Source organism: Pavona decussata, unplaced genomic scaffold, assembly GCF_977016875.1.
Source record: "Pavona decussata unplaced genomic scaffold, jaPavDecu1.1 SCAFFOLD_15, whole genome shotgun sequence".
NCBI lineage: Eukaryota > Metazoa > Cnidaria > Anthozoa > Scleractinia > Agariciidae > Pavona > Pavona decussata.
In genome coordinates this window covers 235,001-260,517 of record NW_028145438.1, presented here as the reverse complement: position 1 = coordinate 260,517, position 25,517 = coordinate 235,001, and the positions used below count along the sequence as shown (strand labels likewise).

Genomic DNA, 25,517 nt, shown 5'->3' with positions numbered 1-25,517 from the left:
TGCAATTCGATGGCGCGTGGACAGAAAAATAGAAAATAATCAAACTTCTGCCCCATAGATTTTTTTCATTTTTCCCTAAAACGTAGACAATCGATAAAGAAAGTGATCAATTTAAAAAAAAGTGGGGGTCACCAGACATCTAAGAGAGTTATAATAAAGACAAGCTAGCCGCTGTGGTGACAGATTCCAAAGTCACGTTTTTACGTGACCGGTCAGAGAAGCACTGAAACCTAAACAGGGATATCTATCCCATCATGCACAGCTCACGATGATTGCTCGAGTCAATGTTTTCGTTCGAGTGTGCTGTCAAAACTCTGATCGTTTAAGTTGTTTATTGTTATTCTACCTTCAAAACTTACACAGCTGTTTAGCCAATGCCAAGAAAATGCATCTGTAGCCATTAGCGAGGCGAAAATGTGAGAAGTAAGCTTATTTATTTACCTAGAATGGGTATGTGGAGATTGATTGCACACGGGATTGGTGATCAATAAAATTGCTCTCTTGTAAGGTAAGACTTTCTCGTTTACTGTCAAAACTTAAAAAAAGCTTAAAGGTGACTTCGTTTGACGAATAGACTACATAAAGTATTGCATTTCAATTATTTTGTTATATCGAGAGTCATGTAAATATATAAATCTCTTGGCGCGAAATACCCGCAGGACCGTATCAACGCCTTTTCTTGGACTTTTTTTTGTAACCTTAACCCGTCTAATAGTTTCACGTCGAGTTTTGGTTTTCTCGTTTTTAAAACTGTGCAACGGAAATGAATTGCCCCCTTTTCCCCTTTTTAATGCTGTCACATCGGCCGACATGTGTGTTTACCTCCTTGTATCGTCAACCATGAATTGCGCGTGACATTGCGTGGCGTGTGTGTTACTTGCGCACTAAAGATGCGCATAAACAATTAGCGCGAACGTCCTTAATACAGACAAAAGAGAACACTTCCCTTCGAACACCATTACCCTGCCCAGCTTCTTCGATGACCATGCTGATTTATTATGATGTAATTTAAATTAAACTTCAATATGAGGTTCGGCCGATTTTACACAAAATGGGCACACGTAGTTACTGTGAAGGCTTGTGCAATATACCAAAGTTTTAGCTTCATTGACCTTATTTGAGCTGAGATTTAGATAACAGCCTTGTGGGGGTCCCCTTAGGTTGATTTTTAGCTTAATTTTGATCACTTTTCGTTACTTCGTGTACAATGCTAGAAAATTATTCAGTCAAATCAAGAGTCATCAAGTTTTGAACTTTCTTAAGCAAAACTTATGGCCCATAGGAATATTTCTGTTGCACACGTCAGTAATCTAAAGTTGTGGCTCCTACCGGCAGATAACAACAAACTGGAAAGAGCCCAACTTTAAGCCCAATTATCTTTTAATTTGATGCCCACTTTCAAAGTAACAAAATTCCAACAAAGTCGTAAAGTGTAGCCCTAACTATATGATAATCAAGAGGAAAATACTAAGGTGGAGCCTTTTTCACTTTACAGCTATGCTTAGAACATACTGATAAAGCCACTTGATCCGGTCACATTCCTCTTTGCGTACCACTAAAACGATACTTAACACAAATGTGCCAGTAAATACAAAATGACCCAGCATTATCTAAGGTCATCCCAGTTTAATTAGTTTCCAAGGCCACCAACTCACATTTGCATTCAAACTTTAAGAAGCACGGTCTGTTTTAAGCTGTTCTTAAAACAAACGTAACCGCATTGCGTACTGCTCGAAACCATGAATTCTACTATTCTGGACACTTTTAAAAACAACTCACTTTCATTTGCGGTAGGTGTCACACTCTATTAAATAAGCACTCTTTTTCCCTAATGAAAATATATTTTTTAAAAAAATCTGAAGTTTCGACTGTATTTTAAAAGCAATGCATACTTATCTCGCTGTTGCTCTAAACGGCCATCTGTTCTGCATCATGCGGGGAGACTGGAGCCAAGTTTTTGCTCCTCTAGTTTTTAATAGAGGATGAGCGAAATACGTTTTCATGCATTGTTTTGTTTGCAGAACGGACAGTGCGGAGATTTTTCAATTTGTACAATAATGAGTTAGTAAATAAGATATGGCGAATGATTTTGTATTGGAACATAATTAATTTTGTTTATTTAAATAGATGTAAATATATGAAACATATTTTGAACTGCGAATGAAAGATCAAATAGAAGAAGGATCCTCGCAGTCCATACGAAACTTAAGCAGTTGCGAAAAGAAGGCCTGAAAAAAATCAGGCTTGAGCAGAATTCGAACCCCTTACCTCTGGGACGCCGGTGGAGTGCACCAACTGAGCTATCAAGCCAACTGGGAGCAGGGGCCCGTTTCTCGAACGTCCCAGTAACTTACCGAGCCCGATAAGTGTCTTTGGTGTTAAACGTTTCGTAACAGAAGTCAATTTTTGTTAGCTTTGAATACTAAATTTTAAAATCTGATAATTCTATGAAAACATTTGCCAAGTACCATATCTGTAATCGCTATGTAATCGACGGAAAGACATTTAAAAACATACTTATCGGGCCCGGTAAGTTACCGGGACTTTCGAGAAACGGGCCCCTGGTCATATTGTGTGTTCGTAATATACCCATGAAGGATGAATAAATAAATGTAAATATATAAACATATATTTTAAACTGCGCATGAAAGATCAAATAGAAAAAAGATCCTCACAGTTACTACGCAAGCACTGCACCGGCGTCGCATAGGTCATGGATTCGAATCCTGTTCAAGCCTGATATTTTTTGAGGCTTTCTTTTCGCAACTGCTGAAGTTGCGTAGTAACTGCGAGGATCTTTCTTCTATTTGATTTGTTTCTTTTGTGGCTTTAAAAGGTAAAAGAAAAATCTTAGAAAAATCGTCACGATGAAAGTTATAATATTCAAGCCTTTTTTCGACAGTGGGAGGTTGTAATTTTTTTCCGGGTGAGAAGTTCTTGATATAAAATGTTACAGGACGGGGGTTTACTTTAACTACATGAGGCTAATGCAGGTGTTGGACTGCTTTAATTTTTGAACAAAAGTTTTTTCCATTCACCTGGGATGGCCGATACAAGGCTGTGATGGTGTAGAAATGACGTCCTTTTATATGGAATTTGTTGGCTAGCACTTCGAACGGCAAAAAACAGTTTTCCGGAACGTCGAAGAGACCTTTTATCTGCTCGACGCCGTTTTGGCGCCATTTGGAGTAAAAAACGGATTTTCCATTAACCTTTATAAATCTGTTGTTCCAGATGATTTCCTGAAGCACGGCTTCTTTGTTTTCAGGAGTGCTAAGCTTAATTATCAAATGACTTGTTTATTGAAAGACAGAACGTTGCTAAGAAATAGGTTGGAATATACTTCCAAGGAGCGTTAATTCCCGAACAAAGGCGTTTGACCAAAGTACGTTTCAACACTTTATCGAAAAAAGAGTAATCTTTCATGCCTAAACCACTTTCTTTTTTATTTTTAATCAAAGTTGTTGCGAATCTTCGCTGTTTCATGGCTCCAAATGAAATCAAAAGTTAGTTTGTTAGCTTCGTCTGCAAAATGCTCAGGAGTTTCTAAGACACCACAGTATAAGCTTGGACAGAGCTAAGGTTTTGACAATAATTATTCTACCTTGTAATAAGGGCCTTATAGGACCTTATAAGACCTATCTGAAAACCACGTTACGTGATGGAAGCTTCCTAATAAAAGATGATGATGATGATGATGATTATTATTATTAGATGTCTCTTTAAGACCACATATTAAGGGTCTTTTTTAATGTTTCCAGTTTTTCTGAAAACTTTTTTCTTAACAGCGGTTTCACGGCTGTAAGAGGAGTGAACGCCTAAGGCATATACTGGTTCATGACTGAGCCGACGGTTAAAAATTACGTCTTTCCGGTGACTTAGTGATCCTAGCCAAAGCATTTCAGGTTTCGATTGACTTTTCTGATTTTTGTGGCACACGGTAGGGATACTCGATCGGACAAACTGGAGTTTTTGTGAGCAAGGATTCCCATCTTTCGAAGTGTATGTGATAACATTGTACCTTTCGCGTGTTTGTTTACGTTTGCTATCGTTTCCAGTTTGCGCTGATTGGCCAAATTCTGACAGCTAGGACAGCAGGGAGCCGCAAGGAGTAATGGGGCGGCATTCAAATCGTTGCAGGCTCTCGCTCCTTCTCCTCTCCCCGTCCCTCCTCTGCCCCAAGAGTCTGCTCGAGGCTGCTGTTTCCTATGAGGTCTGCACTTTTTGAAATGAAACAAACAAACCAATCAGGAAAGATTAGGAGAGGCTTTCTGCCTCAGGGTGCGTTTTTTTTTTTGGAGAATCGAAATCCGGATTTTGGGTTTTTTTCTTTGTTTTTGCTGAAATCCAAAAACGGATCATGAATCTATAAAATCCATACTCCGGGTAGATTCTTCAGATCAAATCTAAATCCGGACTTTTTTTTTATTCAACACCTGAGCGTTTTTTGGTTTGGGAAAGGATTCGGAAAACGTATTTTCGAAAAGCGGTTTTCTGTGCATAAATAATACACAACAATTACTGTAAATGACTGGACCGTTTTGCTCGCGCCATTTTGACTTTCCTATAACGAGGAGGTCGAAAAAAGGTACGTTTCTGTGCAAATTTCACGCAAAAAAAAAAAAAAAAAAACTACATGAAAAGGTACCTTACAGCAACTGGATGCACCTTACCTACATCTAAACAATTTGAGTGCAAAGATACCCTTAATAGTCGTCGATTTGTAACATTTTATCAACAACAACAACAACAACTTTATTTGTCACATTTCCTTTTAAGATTGTATTGATACATATATGAATATTTAGTTAATTTAAAGTTTAAGAAAAAAAAAACATTAATACGGATAACTAAACATAAATATCCAATGGGGAAATGCCTAGCGCCTAAGTAAACCATATAGTTTTCTAAGTTAGACACTAGTAAAGAAGCATTTTAAATGTAAACATCTATATACATATTCAACGCACACACTCACAGACGACACACGCACTGCTCATACACTTACTGTTATATTAAATAAATGAGAGGAATTTGACTAGCTAGGTCATTATTTTTGCTTCACGTGTTTTTATCGATCACTACGCTTTTTCTTTTCTTGTTGTGTTTTTTCAAGTAAATGGATCCTCAGTACTCCTTTCAGTAGAATATTGAATATGATCTCAAATCCTAAATCCGTTTTTGGATTGTCCCAAAAAAACGCACCCTTAAATTTGGATCCCTTTCATTGTGTTGGAATTTTCTTCTTCCACGCAAATTCATCAAGCAAGTTAGCAATTTTTTTTCAACGTGAACTAAAATGGTTTTCCAGAATTGTCAGAATTGGATCCCTGGTCAGAGTAGAGAATTTTTGAAGGAACTGTTTTCATTATAGGATCATTTGGTTTTTCCAAAGGAATGCATTGAGCCAACGATTTTCTCTTGTCCAATTGAATAAAAGGCATTTTTTGATGGTTAATTTAAATGAAACACACATTAATTGTTAAGCATACCTAATTCAAGCTTAAGGCTAAATTAGTCCATCGTTGATTCTCCGCTTTTGTCCGCTCTTAAATCCATCAATTAAGGTATACTGTATAAGTATTATTAGTATAACTGTTATATTAGCATTACTTTACTATTAGAATCATTTTTTTAAAGTTATTTTAAAATCGCTTAAAAAACCCAGCGGCCAACCTCGTTCCCAAGGTCTCTCCTCTCCCCTGTCCTTGGGACGGGAAGAAGAGAGACCCTGGGAACGACGTTGCCTAGCGGCAAGCACAGTTTTACTGGCAAAATCTTTTTAGAATTTAATAAACAAGAAATCCTCATCGGATTTTTAAAGCGCTCGTCGTAACCCAGCTCACACAAAATGGTTAAGGGAAGGGGGAATGAAGGCTAATATTTTGAGGGGTTCATATTTGAAATTTTGACACACACACACACACACACACACACACTCTCAGCAAAACAAAATGTTTCCTTGTGTGACAAAGTGTGCGGGTAGGGGAATGGAAAACAACAATCAAAGCAATCTTTATTTGCGCTCAGTGCGCTAAGGGTAATTTCAGCCCCAAACTCACGTCACAAGAGCGAAAGGTTGTATGGATAGCTAAAAATCCTTGACAGTAGCATGGGATGGGAAAAATACCATACACATTTAATCTTGTAATTCATTTCCTTTAGGGGCGGGTCATAGCATAGTTTGGTAAAGTAATTCAATTCAGTAATAAATTGCCTATGTCGCCTTGGCTGTCGCAATAACTGTAAAGACTCAAGTCAACTTAGCTCCTGACTAAGTGACCGGGATGATCGAATGATGGCGTCAAAAATGAAAACGCCAAAAAAAAACTAAAATAGTAGTAATAATAATAATAATAATAATAATAATAATAATAATAATAATAATAATAATAATAATAATAATAATAATAATAATAATCCCTAGAGCTTCCAACCATACCCAAAAAAATCCGGAGACCAAAAATTACCGCCTCCCCCTTCGAAAAAAAATCCCATGCCGAACTTCCTAGCCTTAAAAACTTCAAGAGCGGAAAAAATGATATAACACGAAAAAAAAAAAGTAGAAATTGAAAAACTGGTGTGTTCATAGTATTTTATTCGCAGAACTACGCGGACGGGATACGCGGGCACTACCACGAATCTTCAGATTGTTTTGAATACCCCCCAAAATCCAATTTATAAATCAAGACACAAAGAAAACTTTTCCTACCCAAAAATATTCCAGAATCGAAAATTTCAAGCCCCAAAAATCCTTCGATCATCCCGTCGCTTTAAATCCGGAATGTCTATCAGTGGGATCCCCAAGAAAAGGGTCTGTTTAGCTCCCGTTGGGGGGGGGGGGGGGGGAATTTAGCTGAGAATTGGCCAATATTTGACTGTCAGCTGAAAAATGGAATTTTTTTAACAGATAGCTGAGAAAAGTTATAAGAACTGTTAGTTGAAATGTCTAAACTTTGCCTAAACATTTTCGTGCAAAATGAACGTGCCAATGTATGTAGTCCGGCGATTTCTCACGAAGATGGCTCGGATCTCCTCACAAGTTGAGGACGCTACTTTAGAAGTCACGAGATCGTCACAAGATGATGACGTGTTTGTAAAGATTGTAGGCACTCGAAAGTTCTTCCGAAATCGTCGGATAATACTCGACACTTTACTGCTAAGGAGAGAGATACCGTTGATACGATGCAAAACCGTAAAAACAAGTGAGAAGTAAACGTCAACTGAGATCTGTCATAAATAAGTGATAGCTGAGAAAAGGCCGAAATAAGCTGATACCTGAGAAACGGTTTAAATTAGCCTACGAGCAAGCTCTCTTTTAGGCTTGCCGCCGTAGGATGGCGCGAGAGGATTGGGGTGGGGGCGCCAGCGCCCCAATCCTCTCGCGGCTAACCTAAAAGAGAGTTTACTCGCAGGCTAGGCTTAAGTCTGAACTGATAACTGAGAATCCATCAGCCCCATGGAGAGGAAGGCAAAACATACCAATAATCGAGTGGAAGTAATCAGCCCTCAAGATTAATGTTTTACTTATAAACTGAAATTAGCTCGATAAACCCATATTTTAGCAAAGCAAAACACAGACGGCCCATTTGAGAACGAAAGCAGCGTGGTTTCTAAGAATAGCAGTAGTGCCGCAGACTATATTTTGTCACATTTTGTGATGTATGAAGACAGTTTGACAAAGCATATCCCACATTATTTGCCCTTAAATGTAGAGTTGGGAGCTTGGAAAAACTTTGTCATTTTGCGAGTGTGTAAAACCCCTTGGATGGATTATTGATCAAACCGCGAGGCCTTAACGTTTACTGACTGATTTGTTTCTTTTTTTGCTCTTTTCAGATATCGTGAAAAGAATCATGGCAGGTAATGTGTGTGAAAAAAATTAAACTAAAAGTTAAAAATGAGAACTACTCCATTTGAAGAACATTTGTTGAAAATCAAACAGTCAATCTAGTAAAATCCAGATCGCTGGAGACAGGAGAATAGACGTTCGACCAATCACATTTTATCGGAAATAGGTATTTTGATTGATTTATTCTTCCGCTTCCCCTGGCGACTCTGACCGCACTCTGGTTTTCACTAGATCGTAAATGACGGAATGATAAGCCAAATCGCAAGAAAATGGAAACATTCTGATTCTAACGAGATTCTGTCGAGATTTAGACTACGTTGTTTGGTTTTCACCAGGTCCTGACCGCTATTACAACTCCTCTTACGACTCAGAGTCCGTTACTACCGAAAAGCAGCCTATAAATGTTGTGGAGTAAGATCGACTGCCCATGCAGTAAACAAAATTTGACCCAACAATTTATTTCACAGTTTACCCTTCTACAGGCCATTAAAGGTCATAAATGCTTAACAAGGAATCTATGGATAAACTGAAAATACTTGTCCAAATTTACGTGTCGGGCGAACATAGCGAATGGCCGTAGCAGCACACAATGCCTTTTTGTTTAAAAGGAATTTAGCTTTAAATTTCAGGAGAAAACATACAAATGCCGGCCCTAAGTACTAGTGGAGGCGCGGTAGTGTAGTGGCCTAGCTTCGAACCACCGTCGAACGTATTGGTCTCTGCTTTACTGTTTAGTTTCCTGTGTAGGATCCATGTCGTCTGTCTTTGACCCAAGTTTATAAATGGGTACCATGGAAATACTGCTGGGGGTAGCACTGCAATGGACCAGTAACCAATTAAGCGGGAAGTAGCAATACTCCTAGTTCCTTCATGCTACATAAACCGGGTTGAGCCCAGCCCGTGTGGTTCACTTCGTCTTGGGTGCAAGATTTACCTATTTTACAAATCCCTAAGTAGATAGATTATTATTGATCAAAAATTAAGGACTACAGTTTTGATTTGCTGTCGTCTTAATGCTAATTTTCACTAGCAATGGAATCGTAGTCAGAGTCGTAATCAGAATTGGTATGACAGAAGGTAGTACGTCATGATCTAGTGAAAATCTAACAATTGAGTCGTCGGCAAATTTTCCGATTGTGTCAATGGTTCTGTCGCTCAGGATCAGGTGGAAACCTGATTGTCAGAGTCGTAAGCCGAAGTGGAAGAATAGACCAATTACAGCTGTTGGAGACAGGCATCACAAGTGGTTTATTCCTCTGCTTCCATTTGCGACTCCGACCATCTGGTTTTCACTATATCCCTTAAGCTAAGGAATAATAAACGCAATTGCAAGACAGTGGAAACATCCTAATTCTCGCGACTCCGAATTCATCGAGCTTGGCCCTCCATTATTTGGTTTTCACCGGCTGGGTTGTAAGCGCTCACCACTTCGCTTTCAACCGCGACTCGGACACCGTCACTGTTGAAAGCCATCCTTAAGGTGTTGTGACGAACGGAAATAATCTGGAGTAAGGTCAACTGTGATAAACAAATTGGACTGAACGTTTTCACAGTTCAATACACTTTTACATGCATTAAATATCGTCGTTAATAGCTTACGAGGAGCCTGTCAATACACTGAAAATGTCCCCACTGTCTTTTGTATATGGGTAAAGGAGAACAAAATTCTGACATAAACGGAACTATTTGTTTGGTATACATATTTAGACAGTTAGTCTAACAAGCTGCTAGATAGTTTGATATTTGGGGTATGTATCGATGCTTTCAGTAGATTCATTAAACGACGCAATGTTTTGAGTTCTGACGATTCGTTTCTTTGTACTTTTCAGATCAACACTGGGGAGATGAAGGTAATGTGCAATAAGAAAGTTATACAGCTAGTCTTGCAAGTTACGATATATTTTGATACACTCTGTTTTTTTTATATGAACGTCTAATTTTGGAGCTGAGGCTGAACGTTCTTATATATTTTTTGCGATTTGAGTCTGAAAACGCTCTTAAGATGTTCTTAAATTACATAGTATACACTACATGTATTTTAGTAAATCATCGGACGCGACCAGGTAACCTATCAAAGTGCATTGCCTGCTGAGATATGGTATCAAGAACTGCTGATTATGACAAACCGAGATGTGTGTCACCATTGTTAATGACATTTTGTATTTTGGTTAATTTACATTTGTTACCTTGATTTTATATACAGATTAGCAAAATAAAAACGTAGTTAAGTGTCATTGTCTGAGAAAGTGTTCCAGGGGCCAAAACTTGTCGTCAACTGATTTGGCTGAAACTTGGCACAGAAGTTGGTTGCCATGAGATATTTCAAAAGCCAATTTGGCTCACTTCTCTGACTTAAAGTTTTTTAGAGTTTTTGCCCTTTGAGCACAAAAAATCCAGCCTTTCAGGAGTCATTTTGAAAAAGCCATAAAACCCAACTGGTAAATTGTGCTGCCGAATGAATTTGACTATGAATATTAATATAATAGAGCTTTCATTTCGTGCATGTAACTTTGCCCTCAAGGTATTGGACAGAGAGGGGCCTGGGGCTAGAGTTTGGCCAAAATTAATGTCAAAATTACAACTCAAAATTGCCATTTTTCAAAAAGTCAGTGTATCTACCTGCCTTCTTGCATAACACCGGTACCTAAACCATTATTTACTTTAGTGACCCAATTATCAAAATCAGTTGAGAAAAATTTAGCTTATCACGGTTTGTTGAATTTTTGTCACAAACACTTCATGCCTCTATAAGGTCATGCAAAATGGAATTTTGAACATAATTCATTCCATGAACAAACCAAATTGTTGACATGAAGCCCTTATTCTGTATTTGGTCAGTGAAAATGAATTGTTAAAGCCAAATCAGTTTAATTGTTTAGAAATACTCTGATTCTTACCTTACATTTGCTTTTAAAAGCCTTTGATTAGCACAACAAATACCCTGACTTAGCAAAACAAGGGTTAATTTGTACTTTGAAAACCTAGTACCCATCAAACAGCACAAATGATGAAGGCCTTACCTCGATATAACGATCTTTCTAAACGATGCTTGAATTTTTCATTGATTAATATTCAGTTCCAAGTCATAATTCTTGTCCGTTGCTCCAAGCATGGAAAGTCTCTATATTTTGTCAGGCCTGATTTTTATTATGATTACAAGATAAAGTTAGCTCAACGAAAACGTTCGTTAGCATATAATCTATGTCTATTAACAGCTTGAACAGTTCTTGTAAATACCCACCGGTAAAGGAGCATAGCCATGCATACATAGATATATACGTAGAGATATACGAGCTGCAGTTTATAGCAGTGTCGATGTGACCCGTTACTTCAGAGTCCTACAGAGCGGAGTAAATGAAACCATCCGTCAAGAAGGAATGCACAGTTAGGAGAGCTCGATAGTAAAACAAAAAAGCTTGTGTTGCTAAATCCAGTAACCAAACGAGTCCAGGGCATTGAGATGATGCAAAATCATCAGTCCAGTGGGGACTGGACCGAGGTTACGTTCTTCTTCCGTTTCGCGGGTATGTTTTATCGCGTGTATGATCCCTAACAGATTGGCCAAACTCTAGCCCCAGGCTCCTCTCTGTCCAATACCTTGAGGGCAAAGTTACATGCACGAAATGAAAGCTCTATTATAGCAATATTTATAGTCAAATTCATTTGGCAGCACAATTTACCAGTTGGGTTTTATGGCACTTTCAAAATGACTCCTGAAAGGCTGGATTTTTTGTGCTCAAAGGGCAAAAAATGAGACCCCCCCCCCCCCCCCCTGAAACTCTAAAACTTAAAGTCAGAGAAGTGAGCCAAATTGGCTTTTGAAATATCTCATGGCAACCAACTTCTGTGCCAAGTTTCAGCCAAATCAGTTGACGACAAGTTTTGGCCCCTGGAACACTTTCTCAGACAATGACACTTAACCGTTTCTCAGCCTGAGGAATGTTGTTACAACGTTCTTAAAATTTTGGTTAATCTCAGCCTCGACGTTCTTATAAAAAAAGGTTCTTATGAAAAAACAGCGTGTATTTCAAAGTCTGTACAGAATGCCCTTAGTAGGTTTACTGATCAACGCGATGCCTTGAGTAATGCTGATTCACGTTTTTTTTTTTGTTATTTTTGGATCAAAACCTGGAAATAGAAGGTAAGGAATAATAAGCGTAATTGCAAGAAAGTGGAAACCTACTAATTCTTGCGACTCCGATTCCGTCGAGCTTGGCCCTCCATTATTTGCTTTTCATCAGCTGGGTCGTAAGCGCTCACCACTCCGATTTCAACCGCGACTCGGACACCGTCACTAGTCAAAGCCAACCTTCAGATGTTTTTACGAACGAAAATAATCTGTAGTAAGGGCAGCTGTAATAAACAAATTGGACTAAACGTTTTCACAGTTTACACTTTTACATGCATTAAGTATCGTCGTAAATAGCTTACGAGGAGCCTGTCAATACACTGAAAATGTTCCCCCTGTCTTTTGTATATGAGTAAGGGAGAACAGAACATAAATGGGACTCTTTGTTTGGTATACATATTTAGACAGTTAGTCTAACAAGCTGCCAGATAGTTTGATATTTGTGAGTGTGTACAAATGCCTTCAGTACATTAACTGAACAACGCGATGTTTTGAGTTTTGATGACTCGTTTCTTTTTGTAGCTACTGCGCATGCGCGAGTAGCTACAATGTTATCGGTTTGATGGATAGAGTCGATTTTACCACAGGCGGACCACCCTCTGTTTGTGTGGTGTAATGACTGTTTGCAACTTGAGACTTGAGATTCTATAATACCGGCCTTCAGCCGGCAACACTGTTGAACAGTAAACGCGCCAGGGAAGGGTTTCTACGGCTCGGAATGGCAAAAAAACACCACGAGTGACTCAATCAACATTTCCTTGAAACGTTTTTCAACATAAAGGTAAAAGGCCTCTTTAAATATCTCTACCCAGTAAAAATTTCATCCGATCGTGTCGCGTGAAGTCTCAAGTTGCAAACAGTCGACATTAAACGATACAAACAGAGGGTGGTCCGCCTGTGATTTTACAAGCATGCCGAAGCGGCTTTCGGGGACCTTGGGATCACGATCGAATTTCTTGGCGCACTATAATGCCGGTAGTAAATTTGATAAGCATCCAATTTCGATAGACTTTACAGGTTATACAAACAAACTTATTGTTTAGAGCTTTTCTCAACTTTGAATCTGGTAGTACGTCTTTTTGTCTCAAATCCCAATACTAGTGTAATTACTACCACAAACAGACTCAGCAGATGGGGTAAACGAATGTTTATTCAAATGTGATACTACTGAAGAGACAAGACCCTAAACCCCCAAACCCAAAGGGAAAAAAGAAATAAGGAAAGAGACGAAGAAAAAAATAAATAAATAAAAGAATGGAGGTAGGGGGGAAAATTAGGAAAACAAAATTACGATATGGGAGAGAGTCTGGTTGTGATAGAATGGAGGATTTTAAACTTATTTGCGTTGGAAAGAGTGAGATAAACTAAATACGCGTCACTCTTCCAGTCGCCCTGTGATTTAATAAAAGCTACAGGCGCTCGATTACAAAAGGCAAATGTAGCGCCCCCGCGACGAAAATTGTGCGAGGAATACTGTGCAAGATTAAACCCAATGGCCGAGAGCGATAATAAAAGCGTTATACTGGTGGGCCAATATAGGCCTGTAAGATCCCCGAGATTGGCAAACAAATAAAGGTGAAGAAGGCGACAACTGTACGTTTGCTAAATATTGCCTAAGCGCGGTGACAGAGCAAAGGGGAAAACAATGCCTCTTTTCTATATTATTGTTAGCCGCGCCTACATCAGATTATTTTTGTACCTCATGAACAGCAAATCAGACGCCACTTACACAAGGACTTATCTCTTGATGAGAAAACAATGCCTCATGTCTATGTTATTGTTAGCCGCATGTGAGCGTTCTGAGAAAAATCCATTGAAAATAGAATTTCGAAAAGATATTGTCGAGTCATACAAAGCTATTGTTTGGGCTGAGCCCTGACCAATTTCTATCTTGCAGTTTGTCAGTCATTTGTCAAATAACTACTTATTTTTACCTCACATGCTCCTTTCCGGTCTGGGTGTGTACACTTGAGCCGCGACAACCTTAGATGAAATAGCTGTATACAGCTAATTCAAAAAAGGTTGTCGTTCTATGAGTACCCAAGCGTGCGCGTACGACAACCTTTTCTAAAATAGCTGTACATACTAAACAGCACCGTATTCACATAACAATGGAAACAAGAATGCAGTAGCTACACGCACGCATTGCGGGCCTTATTTTTTCTTTTCAAATCGAGACCGGGAACGACAAGGTAATGTGTATAAAAAAAGTTAGACAGCTAGTCTTACAAGTTGCCGAATATGTTAACATTTAACAGTCTGTACAAATGCCCTTAGTAGGTTTACTGATCAACGCGATGCCTTGGGTAAAGCTGATTCACGTTTTTTTTGTTATTTTTCCATCAAAACCGGGTAATGGTAATGTGTATGTAAAAAGTGAAACTAAAAGCTACTGTATTGTAAGTAGAATAGATGAAGTGTTTGTAGCTGAAATTAAATTGGATCTAAGTTTGTTTAAAGAGCGAATTAAAAAAAATTCTTTACCGGTCAGTGCTTGATTGTACAGGATGTTATCACCAACGGAAAATCGCTGAAGAAAGGAGGAGGGCGGAAAACAAATTGTGGCAAACGTTTTGACATTTATTATCAAAACTGCGTAAGAAGGAGCTTATCAAAAATTTTAAACCCCCCAAAATCCTTCGATCATCCCTGCTACTTGAAATCCGGCGCACCCCCCCTCCCTGGGGGGCAATGTTTCAGAATAAGTATCCCTTCCTTGTGTTTTTCAGTGGGATTCTCAATAAAAAGATCTGCATAGCTGAGAATTGGCCAATATAGTGACTGTCAGCTAATTAATGGAAGCTTTTTTAAACAGAAAGCTGAGAAAAGCTATGCGAAGCGTTTGCATTTGCGAGTGTGTAAAACCCCTTGGACGGATTATTGATGGAACCGCGAGGCCTTAACGTTTACTGATTGATTTGTTTCTTCTTTTTGCTCTTTTCAGATTTCGTGAAAAGAATAATAAAAGGTAATGTGTCTGAAAAAATTAAGTTAAAAGTTAAAACTAAGAAGTGCTCCGTTTGAAGAATATTTATTGAAAATCAATCAGTCAATCTTGTGAAACCCAGATCACCGGAGTCGTAAGCAGAAACAGAAATAGACGTTCGACCAATCACATTTTATCGGAAATAAGTATTTTGATTGATTTATTCTTCCGCTTCCTCTTGCGACTCTGACGATCTAAGTTTCACTAGATCGTAAACGACCGAATGATAAGCCTAATCACAAGAATATAGAAACATTCTGATTCTTTCGACTCCGATTCCATCGAGCTTAAGACTTTGTTATTTGGTTTTCACCAGGTCCTTAGCGATATTACTGTTCCAAGTGCAAGTTTAATTACCTTACAAATGCCCTAAGAAGATTTATTATATGGCTGTCTCTGCGAGCGGGTAAGAGGAGTCAAATCCTGCGCTGTGATTGGCTACCCGAGCGGGAAAGATGGAGCTATCTTGCCCCCTCGGGATTACCCGTTGCCCGTCCGCTTGGCATCGGAAGTTTAATACCGAGCAACAATGCAATCTTTCCTTCGATTTTTTCGTATTTCTGGCGGAAAATGCTCACTACAATGTTCGGTAAACCGTGTCAACATTTACCAAAAGGAAAAGAAAGAGAATAGAATCATCTTGATGTAGTGAAAATTTTGTTTCAGCTACAATGAATGCGAGTTGAATCGGTGAGTTGCTCTGTGTGTATATAGATTGATTTTTTTAAAACTTATTGTCTCAAGTCGAAGACTAAATTGATTAGTTCTCTAGACTAGATCTGCAATGACTGTATTTAAATCATAGCGTAGTGAAAGTTGCGTTAAGTGTCTAGAGCAGTTCAGAAAAGTGTTTTTCTCAAGTTCGCTGATAGCCTGCGTGGCAGTCGTTTCCGTTTCCTTCAAGCCAAGCGGGGCAAGCGCGCGAGGGCATTAGGCAAAAAGGAGCAAAAAAAGTAGGAGCGGGGGGGAGGGGCGGGGAAGGAAAGGAAACGCCTGCCGCTGAGCCCAGACATTTTACCGAACGCCGTTCGTCAGCAAACGGGAGCCAATGATGTATTACCATTGGTCAATCGTCTGTCAATCAAACTCATAGACCAAAACGACATCCGGTAAACCGTTTATCAAAGATGAAAATACTGGCCGAGGTGGAAAAGAACTCTCTCGAGTGTCCTTTCGATTTCGAGTTTGCTTTGCTTTGAAAACGACTAAACTACTTTCGCAGGGAGATACGTTAATACAGTTGAAACGGGAGCAAAGGACTGCTTTAAGAGCGAATGTCGATTAACATCAAGCAAAATCAAGAATTCTCGGTCACGCTCAAAATATAGTTTCCATTGCGCTTTGGTTTGTTGGTAGGCATTATCGTCTCAACAAACATGGTGTCATCAGTTTTTCGAAGTCCCGCCGGAATTTTTAAAAATTTAAGAAAATTTGTTCTGGCTGTCGGCGGTCTCAAAGACACGGCAACATATTGGAAGCAAAATTGGCTGGTCTGAAAGCATGTTTCGCATACGAACAAAGAAATTTTTGTTCAAACTTTGTAATCATAAATAGGTTGAGGAGGCCTCGAGTAACTACTTTGTAGGAGAATTTCAGTTCTAACCACGGTCTGAAAAGGAAGTTTTCGATATTTAGAACGACTTTGTATTTCACGCTACCCGAAATAGACCGAAATACAATTTTATCCTGGAAACGCGAGGAAGTATTTAGCCATGTGGGACAAGCTCATTCTGTCTGTAATTCCAGCTGCAAGCAAATGAGTTGATATTCTAAAACATTAGTAAAATTCGTCTAGGGTAATTTTATCTACGCTTTGTTCGAGCGACGAAAAGTTCGAGAAAATCTTCTAAAAAACTGCAACTTGAAGGAAACAAGTTGCCCGCCGCGATTTTGTTTTCCGGCGCTGAGATTTACCAGAAGTTAAAAATGATCGGTTCTCATGTGACACTTGACGTGACAGTGTAGGCCCCAAGGGAGCGAAGCCATTTGGGGGCGTTCGGTAAAATGTCTGGGCTCAGCGGCAGGCGTTTCCTTTCCTTCCCCGCCCCTCCCCCCCCGCTCCTACTTTTTTTGCTTCTTTTTGCCCAGCTTGCCCCGCTTGGCTTGAACGAAACGGAGACGACTACTACGCAGGCTAGTTCGCTGAAGAAGCTCACGTTTTTTGATTTAGCCGTGTCTTGCTTGTTATAAACAACAAAATCTTTTTCAAAGTTTCGCCCAGTTTTCTGATTTACCCGCTCTATTTTTCGGCTAATGTTTGCAGATAATTTCAAAATGTATTGTTCTATTCAAGAATTATTGATTGTAGGCCGAAAACTGTAAAAATGTTTATCATTTACACCACCGCGTGATCGGCTGAAAATGACGAGTTTGCCGGATTCTATTAAAATCTTCCCGCTCTTGCGAAAATCTTAATGTTCCGTACTCAATAATTGTATACTCCCTTTAAGCCATTATAAAGTTAGAGCCTTAAGACAATTTAGGATTCCTTAATTGTTTTCCATGATTACATGCTAATCCAAAAATGCACTGAAAATGAATCTTATACCGGCCGGCTATGAAGAATTTCTTTCCGAGCAGAAGTTTCTTGTTCTGTTTTGTTTTGTTGTTGTAGGTTTAACTTGAGGATAAAGCCATATAATAAATCCTTTATTGACCAACCTTGTTCGGTCAAGATGGCTGGATATGGGCCTCGTTCTTTTTTTTTTTTTTTTTTTTGCGTTTTTATGGACCGAGACGAAAAACGCAAAAAAAAGAACTTGCCCAATATCCAGCCATCTTGACCTCACGCTTGGTCAATTACGCATATATATATCTTATTTGATGGTTTTCTCTATAATACGTGCGGATATTTTGCAAGTTACGAGCAATGAGCAAAATGTCCGCGCGTATTATATGCAAAACCATCGAATAAGAGATTTATTATTCCACTACCAAAAGATTTTGTTATTTTCTGTTCTCTTTTCTGGTAAGAGTATTGAAATACGCCCTGCATTATCTGTCCATCAGTATATGGCGCGTGCGAATGACGTAAACAACACAGAAAGCCATTGAAATGTCTTTGTCCGTATTCGCTCTGTTGTATTCAACCGGTCAAACCGGGACACTAGAGTGTATAACGATCTTGTATTTTGCGCGTTCTCTTGACCTTATTTGGCGAAATGACATAATAGTGGAATAATAAAGATTATTATTGATCAAAACTTAAGGACTTCGGTTTGGATTTTGCTGCCGTCTTAACGCTGATTTTCACTAGCGACAGAGTCGTAGTCAGAGAGTTGCAATCAGAAGTGGTATGGCAGAGGGTAGTACGTCATGATCTAGTGAATATCAAACAATTGAGCAAATTTTCCGATTTTGCTAATGATTTTGTCGCTTTGGATCAGACGGAAACCTGATTGTCAAATTCTTAGGCCGAAGTGGAAGAATAGACCAATTACAGTTGTTGGAGACAGGCATCACAAATGGTTTATTCCTCTGCTTCCACTTGCGACTGCGACAATCTGGTTTTCACTATATCGCTTAAGTTACGGAATAATAAACGTAATTGCAAGAAAGTGGAAACCTACTAATTCTTCTGACTCCGATTTCGTCAGGCTTGGCCCTCCATTATTTGGTTTTCACCGGTTGGGTCGTAAACGCTCACCATTTCGCTTTCAACCGCGACTCGGACACCGTCACTACACAAAGCCAACCTTAAGATGTTGTTACGAACGAAAATAATTTGGAGTAAGGTCAACTGTAATAAACAAATTGGACTAAACGTTTTCACAGTTTACACTTAAACATGTATTAAATATCGTCGTAAATAGCTTACGGGGAGCCTGTCAATACACTGGAAATGTTCCCCCTGTCTTTTGAATATGAGTAAAGGAGAACAAAACATAAACGGGACTCTTTGTTTGGTATACATATTTAGACAGTTAGTCTTACAAGCTGCCAGATAGTTTGATATTTGAGAGTGACTGTGTACAAATGCCTTTAGTAGATTAACCGAACAACGCGATGTTTTGAGTTTTGATGACTCGTTTCTTTGTTCTTTTCAGATCTAGACCAGAAAGGGAAAGGTAATGTGTATAAAACAAGTTATACAGCTAGTCTTACAAGTTGCCGAATATGTTGATATTTAAGAGTCTATACAAATGCCCTTAGTAGGTTTACTGATCAACGCGATGCCTTGAGTAATGCTAGTAGTGATAGGTGCACCGAATTATACCCGGTAAATGAGCAGCCATGAACATAAAGTGAGCAGCCAGAATAAATTTAAAAAATGCGCGGGAAATTTTATAAGCAATAATTATGAAGTCACAAAAGAATGTGTGGGTGTGTTGACAGGTTAGGGGGCACTTTTGATTGATGGGTCCTTGATAAGTAAGCAGCCCAACGCTGATTGGTCGTCGCCAGACTATTATGTTTGCAAAATAAAAGGCCGCTTTTATCAAAAGCGCCCTTCTACTTTTAGAAAACAAGGTTGTCTTACGTTTGTTGGAGAAAACAGAAATGTTTCGAGTGGAATCTAGCGCTACACCTCTGTTGACAGAAAATAAAGAGAGTTCCTTACCCGGTCAGTTCTGCCCGTTTCATCCCCGCTCAACGTTGGAATTGGTAGAAAAAGCGCAAGGATTTAGCTATGTTTACTGTCCCGAGAAAATGTGCTTTATGTTTGCCCCTGCTTCAGAATGGAAAGAGGACATAGAGCGTATCGCGCATCAAACACACTCTGATGTGAAAAAATATGCAGCTCAGTTGGTCTGTGATTGTTCTAGCAAACTAGCATTGAGAAAAAGTAAACAACCCTGGAGCCAGGATCGCATGTTTCTGACGTGCCACAAAAAAGAGTGTAACTTTTTCATGTGGATAGACCAGCCAATATCGCATCCTATCAAGGAGCGGCTCTCATATTCACCTAAGCCACGGTTCACAAGATTCCATCCTTATAGAGAGATAAAGGAGATGTTTGAAAATCACCGCCAAGAGGTTAAACAGAAAGGACTTATTCAGCGCCAGCGCCATGCACGCAAATATGACGAAGGATTTTTAATGTGTGACAATGGATTCAACAGTCTAGGAAGTCCTAAAATATTTCACGGTCTTAGATACAGAAAATGGATGGACGAAGTATGGGAATCTTACAAGTTTTATGTCCAAAAAATGAAAGAAGACTCTCGAGACGACCCAGATCCTACACTTTGTTTAGAGAAAGACGATTTGCTGCGTCAGGCGTATTTCAAGTACGCAAGTGATGACGGCCATCATCCCGAAAGTTTCCGAGTGTTGAAGGTTTTATATGAAAGACATATTGAAGGCAAACACGTACCTTTTGAAGGTTATGTCATCAGCCCCGAAGAACATGAAGAGATCGAAAGAGATAAACAGTTATCTTCTTATTCTAGAGCTTTTGCACGAGATTTACGCAGATCAAAATGTATTGCTATGCTTAACAATATAAGGAACCAAGATCTTCCTGTTTGTTCGAATTAAAAATATTGCATTACCGTCTGTGTAGAAATAGAGCTATCTTGAGATCCTTTGAAAGATTTTTAAAGTTTTTGAGTGAAATAAAGTTTTATTCATCTTTACACCGCGTTAGTCACTAATTATGCTTAACAAATCTTTGACTCGAGCTCTAAAATTTGCATGTGAACTATCTCGTGTGTCTTTTGTTTGAGAAACAATAAGTCATATCCAACACCTACCCTGATTGGGTAGTCCCAGAGTCAGTGTCTATAACAATACCTGAACCGGCTAGACGCAAGTTATTTGATGCGAAATCTTCGTCCACTTCGATTCTCAGACCGTCAGTTCCTTAACAACATGGCTAGCAAGTTTACTGTTGGAACCCCAAACACCCTCGAAAAAGTGTAGAATAGTGATATTGAAATAGAATATCGGAAACTATTAGCGACCTGTTTCAAAACCCTGAACGGAACAAGGGAATTATCGCAGAGAGCTTGTAAGACAATTAAAAATTAGCGACGCGCGACACCCACGCGTGTGTCTGAGAAAAATAAAGACACATGACTAGAAATGGCCCGTTTGTCTTCTTTTGTCCCTTTTGGCGTGGTTTTGGCCTTTCAGGCCTGGTTATGGCCTTTCAGGCCTGTGTTTGGCCTGGTTATGGCCTTTCTGGTCTTTTATTTATGAAGGAGAACGCTTAGTAACCCCGCCTTCATCAATTTTCTATAAAACAGACGCGTTACTTTCTGAAGTTTACTTTCCTGTCAGAACGCGTGCGGTTCAAACCAAAGATGACGAGCACAAACTATACCTTATACCTGCAACAAGGTGCTGGAAATTATGAAGACAGCGAAGAAAGCGATTTCTCCCAAGAAAGCGAAGTCTCTAGTCAAGGAACGGAGTCTTCCCAAGAAGAAGAAACAGAAAACTTAGAGCCGTGGTCACGCATTTTTGATGAAGCCGAGAAACGCCACAAGATCCAACTGGACGCTTTGATCAATCAGTACCAAGAAAACGGAGATTCAGAAAACGTGGCTCGTAGTAAAGCCGTGAACGCTCTCGTTCCTGTTTACAGAAAAGAGCTGAGAAAAGTGCTCTTAGAGAATCTACAATGGATGCGTGCAATGAAAAAAGATCCCACCTTCAAAAAAGTGATGGAAACTCAAAAAGAGCTTAAAGACACAGAAGGATTTGATTGGTTGGAATCGACGGAACTTGCTATCGATAAGCGGAAATTCTTACTCAATCGATTGTACGAAAAGCAGCCCATTCCACAAGATCAAGACTAAACCTACTATGAATGTTATGGAATTTTTTTTTATTTCCTGGACCTTTGTATTGTTGCATTTCAATAAAACTGTAAACAACCAAACTTAAAGTGTGTTGATTGATGACTTGAAAATAATAACAATAATAGTAAACTTGTAGAGAAAATAAAAAAAATCTAAAATTTGAAATGCAAATTACTAAAGCAAGATCAAAACTTTTTAATTAGACACTGTTATTTGTGATGACACTTTTAAATAAAGATGATGATTCCAAAGTTGAGAGCTGTTGCGTGACTAGCGACGCGCGACACCCACGCGTGTGTCTGAGAAAAATAATAAAAAAAACCATATAACTACAAATGGCCCGTTTGTCTCCTTTTGTCTCTTTTGGCGTGGTTTTGGCCTTTCAGGCCTGGTTATGGCCTTTCTGGACTGTGTTTGGCCCTTCTGACACTCTATATAAACTGACTAGTTGCGAAAAAAATGTCATTTATGTTCAGTCATCAAACTGTCAACATGGTTTACCAGAGAGTTTGCAGAAACTGTCCGATTCCATCGTGCGGGGCGAAGTACCTTGTCAGATTAGCTAACCATCTCGCGGATGTTCATCAGTTAGACCACATACAGCGAAGACAGTATTTACAAGAGGCGAAACTGCAACCTAAAGTTAAAGTCGTCGTTTACGAAAGTGAAGCGGATAATTCCGGAAAAAATCACTATCACAATCCAGTACAGAAACAAGAAACGGTGTACGAACTGTCAAGATATCGGAGAAATGAAGCCTCTTTTAAAGCAAAAACTGAAAGACCGACTACAAAGAACAAGACAAACCGCAAGAAACAAAGAAAGTCGAACTCTTGGCTTAGAGGCCATAGGAAAATTGTGTAGACACGGAAGGAATAATTATTATTCCTCGAAATAAAACGAAAAAAAAAAAAAAACGGATTTGTAATAGTCAGTCAAATGATTCATTTTCATTCCTTTCAAATCGCTGTGTGTTTGACTCTTTTTGTCATTGCTTTTTAATAAAGTTTTTAAAACGGTATTTCTCGTCTGGTTCTATTGCTAACAATTATAAGTCGCGTGTTTTAATTGATCCTTTATATACTAATACGTCAAGATACTCCCTTGGGGTTTTTTCCAGCAAAGCTGAACTAATTTTTATGCAACCTTAGGCTTGCGAACTCGCATAATTAACTGACTAACGGTGCGTGACTTTAATAGCTTTTTCATTTCCTCGGGATAGATAGGAGAAAGAAAGACACACAAAGATAGGTTTACGCATCAACGGTTTATTAGGACTCAGAAAATGAGCTTAACACTGATATAAAATCAAATTGTTTTTCAAGAAAACTGTCAGCATGAGTATCACAAATCAAGTAAAACGCATCCTCATCACTGCTCTATAACCCCATTTTGTCTTTGCAGTTTTGGTCGTGAACTTGTCTTGGGAATCTCGATGGTTAGTTTCAGAGGGTTTCTTCGTTCGGCAAAGAATTCGCTGAGAGCGTCTTTGAAAGGGGTTCGCATTTTGGAGCAATGGCGACTTGTTGTGGTTCTTCTTGTTTTCTGACAATGGTTTCAGGGCATTGTGCTTTAACTTGGCTGTTCATTTCCATACCACTGCAATCTTTCCATTTCAATCCACTGGGAGCGTAGTAAATGGCATACAGAATGCGATCTTCCAGCTGGTTCGGTTGAACGATTTCACTGAATCCTTCGAGTTCCAACGAAGTAAGATAGATGCTGGTCCAAGGTAACTTGGGCAGCTCGGTCACGTATGTTTCCCACGACTTTCCCAGTTTAAAACCAAGCCACTGCATACACTCTCGGTGGTTTTTAGGACGAGATTCAGATCAATGTTTTCGACCACATCATCTCGGAAATAAAACCAACCATCTTCGCTATCCATCATCAGGCAGGAGTGCTGTCTTTGACTTGGATGGTGAATAGCGCAACCGTTACAGCGATTTATTTTTTCTTCTTGAATCATTGCGTCTAGCATGGCGGCATACGTTAGCTGGAACACATGACCAACAAGACTTGCTATCTTCTACCTTTGGATTTTTTCCACTTCGTCTACTGACAGGAGAGGCTTAGGGGTCGATTTGACTTGAACGTTTGGAACCATCCTTGCGGAATATAGCAGCGATAAAATAATCTTTACTCTAGTTGAATGATAACGCTTTCAAATTTTGCGCTGTTTTTATTAACTCTAACAAAAGAGTCTTGACTATCCAATCAGGGTGGGTATAGAGCGGGCAAGCCTGGGCATGCAACACACCCACACATTCTTTTGTGACTTCATAATTATTGCTTATAAAATTTCCCGCGCATTTTTTAAATTTATTCTGGCTGCTCACTTTATGTTCATGGCTGCTCATTTACCGGGTATAATTCGGTGCACCTATCACTACTAATGCTGATTCACGTTTTTCTGTTGTTGTTATTTTCGGATCAAAACCGGGAATAGAAGGTAATGTGTATGTAAAGAGTGAAACTAAAAGCTACTCCATTGTAAGTAGAATAGATGATTGGAAGTGTTTGCAACTGAAATTAAATTGGATCTAAGTCTGTTTAAAGAGCGAATTAAAAAAAAAAAAAAAAAAAAACGCTTTACCGGCCAGAGCTTGATTGTATACAGGATGTTATCACCAACGGAAAATCACTGAAGAAAGGAGGAGGACAGAAAACAAATTGTGGCAAACGTTTTCACATTAATTGTCAAAAATGCGTAAGAAGGAGGTTTCCGATATACTGAAACTGATGTTCCTTCTCGATCATGTTGTAGGAAAACATAGTGAGTCGGCTCTAGCAGACACACGGATTTTTGTATAACAAGAATTCGGTCTCCACATGAGGACAGGATGGCTAAACACCAGCCTCTCTATTGCTCGAAAATCCGTAGGGAAGAACGCAGAAAACTGATCGAGCACGATATTCTTGGGGCGAGTGCGCGGGCGACGGAAGCGAGCGAAAAAAGAGGCTGTTCTGCTTTCTTAAAGCGATTGCGAAGCTCTTTGACAGCGCCCATTTTGTAGATACGATACTCCGGTGATTTAAACTTTTAATGAACGCCCTTGCATCAACAGCGACGAGCGAGCCGAAATGAACTCTTTGAAAATTCCTATCTTGCTTAACATGTTTCCTGCAGAAATAATTTTGGTTTCAAAATAGAGTTTGGGAAGAGTACAATACAGTGAAAAGAACTTTTTTTTGTTCCGGGGGATATTTGAACGTTGGAATCGAGTGCGTGTTTGTGACTGCATGTGACTCGGTAAAATTACTCCTATAATAATATAGTTTTGGTACTAAATAAACCTTACGAAATGTAGAATGCAGCAAAAGTAACATCAGTCTTTTCTTACTTACCGCTGAAATCCACTGCCGCCGCCTCTCAGTTTTCAAATCTTCGGTGAACTGCCCGTGCGTTTTGACATTTCTCGGTACACGATTAAATGAAATTTCCGGATCTCTTGAGCTTTTGTTATCAGTGCCAACTTTAAGATCGAACTCACTGTCTCTGTGGCCTTCGCAATAGCTGTATAGACTAAAGTCAACTTAGCTCCTGACCAAGTGACGGGGATGATCGAATGGGGGCAAAAAAGAAAACCTAAAAATCCTAGTAAAAAAATCCGTTGACCAAAAATAGACCCCCAAAAAATCCCATGTCTCAAAAATTTACGGAAAGGATTAAATGATATAACACGAAAACAAATATATAAATTAAGAAAACTCAAGCCGCATAAAAAATACTTACCAAATTTTCCTACCCAAAAAAGTTCCGGAATCGAAAATTTCAAAGCCCCCAAAATCCTTTGATCA

The 25,517-nt window shown here is 39.2% G+C and overlaps 1 protein-coding gene across 5 annotated transcripts in view; it reads left to right on the top strand.

Moving 5' to 3' along the window:
• The window catches only part of LOC146487521 (uncharacterized), a 169,459-nt gene that overhangs the window by 2,659 nt on the left and 141,283 nt on the right, over positions 1-25,517 (top strand). For all 5 annotated transcript variants that reach the window (XR_014856832.1, XM_085084163.1, XM_085084162.1 and 2 more), the window contains exons 2-5: positions 7,840-7,863; positions 9,682-9,702; positions 14,926-14,949; positions 19,014-19,034. Coding sequence is in view for 4 of the 5 variants with exons in the window: in XM_085084163.1 (XP_084940289.1) it covers positions 7,857-7,863; positions 9,682-9,702; positions 14,926-14,949; positions 19,014-19,034 (73 nt within the window). In the remaining variant the exon portion in view is untranslated. The remainder of the gene's footprint in view (positions 1-7,839; positions 7,864-9,681; positions 9,703-14,925; positions 14,950-19,013; positions 19,035-25,517) is intronic.